Source organism: Nymphaea colorata, chromosome 3 (genome assembly GCF_008831285.2).
Source record: "Nymphaea colorata isolate Beijing-Zhang1983 chromosome 3, ASM883128v2, whole genome shotgun sequence".
Taxonomy (NCBI): domain Eukaryota; kingdom Viridiplantae; phylum Streptophyta; class Magnoliopsida; order Nymphaeales; family Nymphaeaceae; genus Nymphaea; species Nymphaea colorata.
The window spans coordinates 20259559-20265026 of record NC_045140.1 but is presented as its reverse complement, the minus strand read 5'-3'; the positions used below and the strand labels follow the sequence as shown (position 1 = coordinate 20265026).

Genomic DNA, 5468 nt, shown 5'->3' with positions numbered 1-5468 from the left:
CGCCATTGGCCGAAAGCTGTAGGTTTCCCATTTGACATGCCAATATCTGCAATTATTCTGCTGTCCTTTTTGACAGTGTGCAATGGTTTGCACCGTTCTTCACTTCCAAGACAAAATCTGCCATCCATCGCATCTAGCTCGTTGCCATTCAATACGGCACTTCCTCTCTCTCTCTCTCTCTTGCTCTTCTTCTCTTCCTTTCTTATCATATCTACCTTTACCTTTTGTCTGTGGACAATCGCAAATCTGAGAAGAGCACCACCATCTAGTAGATCTAATTCACAAAAACTCTTACATCTGTCTTGGCTGTAGTCTGGTCACTGCTGCTGCTGCTGTTTTCTTTTGCCTTTTCTTTCTTAACCAAATGTTGTGCGGCATAGTTGATCGAATCTGTGTGTGCTGGAACTTGTCGTCTCAAGTTCGATTCTCCTAGGCACTATCCTGTATTGAGAGTTGAACTGTGGAGTTGGATTAAGAAGTGATGAGAGTTGTGGTAGTCCGTCCTCCTTCTCTGCCCCTTCTCTCTTTTTTTGTTCTCTCTCTCTCTCTCTCTCTCTCTTAATAAAAAGGAATTAATGGCCGGAACACATAAGGTGCTTCAGATCATATATAATTTGTGTTATAATATGCGAAAATAATAACTACTTCCCAGCTTAATGGTTAGCGTGATGTATTGAATTAATGCAAAGTTTGTGCAAATAAATTGAGGAGGCACATCAGAACTCATATGCAGGAAGATATGTTATAACTGGTCTGAAATTCATAGTGAACTAAACTTGAAGACACATGCAAATCAAGTTGAATGAGAAGTAGAGATCCGTCCTTTTCTGTCTGAACCTGCACGCATTTAGGCGACTCCATTATTTGAGTACTATAGAGACGTGGCTGCGTATCTATCGCTTGTCCATCTAAATATCAAGCCGTTCAATGGCTCTCGTTTTCTTATCATTTTTCACTAGTTCAACTACATAAATGCATATGAATGTCCAAAACTGTTAAGACTAAATATAAGTATCACAATTAATATATGAGTCAGATTTTGTAGGTAGTGAACAATTAATAGCCTTGAGTGCTTTTGTGTCATAATCATAGCGTGGGTTTTTCTTGACATTCTTGAAAATTACAAATGCATGTCAGCAGTTATATATATTTCAAGTAAAAAAGTTCAAATTGCTGGGCAACCACCAACACACACACACACACATATGTATAACATGCTAATTTTTAACATTAATTGAAAATTTAATTATATCTTTTTAGATCTAAACAGAATAGTGAAAAACGTGATTCATATTAAATAAATCATGTATTGGAAAAATTTTACCTTATAAAGTTACCAAAACACCTTTTCTATGAATGGTAGGAACATCTCTTCCCATCTTAAATGGCATAACGAGGAACATGGCTAAATGCACCATACGATGTACAATTAAAATTACTTATTAATGTTGGCATTTAATAAGAAGAAATATGAGAGAGAGTTGTTTGAATTGTCATCCGACATATGTCGGAGACTGGAGTCCTACAATTCTAAATCAAACAACTATGAATTTGGACGAACTTTTTACTGTTGAAACATGGGGCATTACGCAAGGATTAGAATGCATCTACTGAAGACAAATATGGAAATTACGTCAATATTAATTCGTTATTTTTTTTTTGTATGTGCGTGTTATATATACATATATATAAACAAATCAGTACTTTTCTTAAACGACAACACTTGGCAGCATTTTTAAAGGCTATTTTGCTTCCTTAAAAAATAGTTTGGCTTTTATATTCTCAATTTAACCACCTATTTAATTTGCTTAGGATCAAAGAGTCATATGATTTTCATTAAGATTGGTATATAAAAGACTGTTATAAACTACGTATTTTCCTCTATATGTGGAGAAATGAATAAAATCAACGGCTTTTCAGCACTACCATTTAATTCTCTTTTCTTCTGAATTCTAGAGCAGGAAAGGTGGTTCTAAAAAAATAAAAAAGAAAAGAGTGAGAAAATTAAAGGATAAAAATTAAAAGAGTAGGAGAAAAGAAGTTTATATAGATATGGACATGGACACACACACACACAAACTGCTGATTCCTCTAGCCAGCTGAGGAACCTGACATCTCACACACGCACTGCATTATACTGCATTATGGGCAGAAGAATTATGTAATATATATTTTACTGTATTGGGAAAGGGGTTAGCAGAGAACGCTTTACTGTGCAGAAGAAGGAAGTTAAAGGTAAGTTAATGGCGACATTGGGGTCCAGAGTTTGCAGTTACCGGAGGACGGTCGCATCGGAAGTGATGACGATGGCTAAGCTTCTCGTGAGGAATCTGAGGAGGTACAAGATTGGTGGTCTCATGTCATCCACGAAGTGGCCGATCCTGTACATTTCTACCATTAGATTGCACCATTACATCACTTTTCACACTGTCGCCATGGAGGCCCCTTCTGTCTGGTGGATTCAACGTACTCCCAATGCTAGCTCGCCTATGATTCCTCTGCTCTTTTCCCCTTTTCCTTTCATCTTCTTCTCTTCTTAACTACTGTTGATTTTCATTTGTCTCTCTTCGTCACTGTCGTGGAAGTACCAGTGCACCATTCATTGTTTAGTTTCCGATTTTCTTCACTTTAAGATACCGCAAGTTCAGTTTAATTATTGATATTTTGTCGATGTCATTACTATGACAGGCGCGCGCAGGGGTGGGGGTGCTTACATTTCAAAATTTTAGTTTATTTTGGCTTTCATTAAAATTTTTGAAACTATAGTTCCGTCCTGCAAAGAACCATCCTTGATTAGTGGCTTGTTTCTGTCTTATTCAACGCTTGCACGTAGTAAAGTTTTAAAAGTTTAATTAACTCTAATCTGAACCATGTACATGTCGCTTACATGTCCCAAAACCTACGAGTTCACGTGGAAATCACGCATGCATTTTGGTGCATAAAATATGACTCTGTAAGATGTAAACGTTTAAAAATGATTGGTTTATAAGTTCTTAAAGAAAATAGATATATGGCTGAAAAATTTGCCGCAATTTTTCCAGGATTTTACTAAAAAAGAAAACAATTTTACCCAAAAATACTAAAAAAAAGACCTCGCCATTAAAAACCCAAGAATGATATAAGAGGCAATAGTTACTTTAAAAAAAAAAAAAAAACTGTCACTGATATAATTAATGACAGTTTATGATCCAAGGATGCTTCATTGTACTTTTAACAACTGATTATAGTACACACTTCTAACTTTCAGCCACCTAACAATACAAATCCTTTTATATATGCTACAGTCCAACTTCCCTCGATAGCTTCCGAAAACGCCCGCACATGGAGTAGGACCCCTAACCTCTTCAACTTCCCTTAACAGTTGGAGAGGTTTACGGTACAACCAAAACAGCGAGAGGAGAGAAACTGGGGTTCTAAAGCTATAGAAGTAATTCAAATTACTGGCTTAATACACAAGTTAAAAAGCTCAGCACAATGAAGTACCGAAAGCAGACCATGTACTATAAACGGATAAAATATTCTTACTACTCACTTAAAAATCAACGACCAAACTAACCAAGCCATTGATTTGGATCCAAATCCAAAGGGGACTTGGATCCCAAGTAAAGTGGGCTTCTAATGTCCCAAGTCCTGACCGGTCCGGCGACCAGGGGGACGTAAGCATCCAGTTTCAGGTGTTTTGATTTTTTTTTTTGGGAGCTGTACCAAATTTGATTGGAGTGTGATTCTCTATGTACTTTGATTCAAAAACCGACCAGTTTTTACATCCTTACTAAGTTGGGCTTGCTAATGTCTTCGGTAGATGAAAACTCTCCAAATTTCTTAGTCAATAGGCTTCACCTGCTTGTCGGATCAAACTAAGAACAAGATGGGATCAAAATGGAGAAACGAAAAAGCATCGAAATAAGTACAAGCCGCATCTTCTTGGGTCTTGCTTTTACTTGCTTTCTTTAGCGAAGGCAAAAATCATTGAACTCTGCCTTCATTCCGTCCAAATCAAAATTCTCCACAATCTCACAGAGAACTTGTGACTGATGTTGTTAGAAATATATCTCTTAAAGGATCACAAAGATCATACATTTACATAACATTCGCCGAAAAAAATGAAGAAAGGGTGAAATCATAACTTTAGCGAGAGATCCAGCTTGTGGCACTCTTTTTGGGACTCAAACTGGCTGCTATTCCACCCAAATCCTTCGGCGGCACCGGCGGCGGTGGCGCCCCCTCCGGCCGCTGCAATCTGCGGCACGAAGCTCCTGCCCGGCCATTTGGCTAACCCGTCGTCGAATCTGGCTGCGCCGCCGGACCTCCAGCTGGAGTCGAAGCCACCGAGTGGGTGCTTCCCGATTCCCGGGCGCTGGTCGAAGTGCATCTGGGTCCAGACGTGGTGCGGGCCGGGGGCGACGGGCTTATGAATCATGGCGTGTGCCTGGATGCCCAGAGACCGGTTTGCGAACGACCCGTGGAGCGGCAGCGACGCCATGCTTTGGAAACCGTGGTGGCCGCCGAACCCGGCCGCGCCGCTGCTGAGCCTCTGTCCTCGCTTGGCCAGAGTTCTTTCTCTCTTGTGTGCGTTTTGGTGGCCGCCTAGTGCCTGTGAGCTGAGGAAGGTCCTTTGACAGTAGTTGCAGGAGAAGACCCTGGGCTCGAGCTCACTCTCGTGTTCGGTTTCTGGATCAGGGGAAGCACCGCCGTTGAGGTTCTCAATCAGGTTGAGCTCGAGGACGGCGCCGGAATTCGGTTCCTTCTTGCCTAGCCTCAGATCTAGTCCGATCTGGGGAGCCTCCCCATGGTCCTTGGATGTGGCTTCGCTGCTCGTATCTGACATTTCATGGTCGGATTTCTCTCCCCCCATTGAGCTCCTCCTTTTTCTCCCTTCTTCTTCTTCTTCTTCTTCTTCTTCACTGTATCAGAAAAGACCAATCAAATTGCGGACGAGGCGACCTTTAATTGCTCACACCACACTGGATCATATCATACCAGATTGAAGGAAAAGCAATTTCAAGTTGAAAAGAGACTAGATGGTGAAGAGAAATGGAGAATTCAAACTCACAGTGGCGGTGCTTTTGGTAAGAAGGCTCACATGATTGAAAGAAGGTGACTCCTTCTTCTTCTTCTTCTTGTTTCTCCTTCTGCTTCTTCTTCCTCCTTGCTGCTGCTGCTGCTTCTGAGAGGGTAACTTTTGTGAAGTATTAAAAGGTGAAGACTCAGAAAGAGGATGGAAAGGGATGGACCGAAGACTCTGCCTACCCACTACCCTTCTTCTTTTATATACCCAACAAATAAATTTGGCACACACATGGATGATTTGTGTATTTATTGCCCTGTTTGCTTCTACAGAAGGAATTGTACGTCGACATGGAGCTGTCCGGTCTCATTCGGTCCCGAACCGGACGTTATTTTTCTTGGACAGCCATAAACATATATTTATTTCAACGGAGATGGTAGCGTAGGCTCGACGTGGACGG

The 5468-nt window shown here is 40.8% G+C and overlaps 1 protein-coding gene across 2 annotated transcripts; it reads right to left on the bottom strand.

Moving 5' to 3' along the window:
- Positions 1-4037: 4037 nt before the first annotated feature.
- LOC116250816 (zinc finger protein 1-like) lies at positions 4038-5265 on the bottom strand. Of its 2 annotated transcripts, none has more exons than XM_031624759.2 (2): positions 5084-5265; positions 4038-4904 (listed from the first exon to the last, which is right to left on the bottom strand). In XM_031624759.2, exon 2 carries the CDS (start codon positions 4853-4855, stop codon positions 4121-4123), a length of 735 nt encoding a protein of 244 aa, XP_031480619.1. In that variant the 5' UTR covers positions 4856-4904; positions 5084-5265; the 3' UTR covers positions 4038-4120. The 2 variants fall into 2 exon arrangements, with proteins under 2 accessions (XP_031480619.1, XP_031480618.1); XM_031624758.2 differs by having other exon boundaries at positions 5054-5264.
- Between the last annotated feature and the right edge of the window lie 203 nt (positions 5266-5468).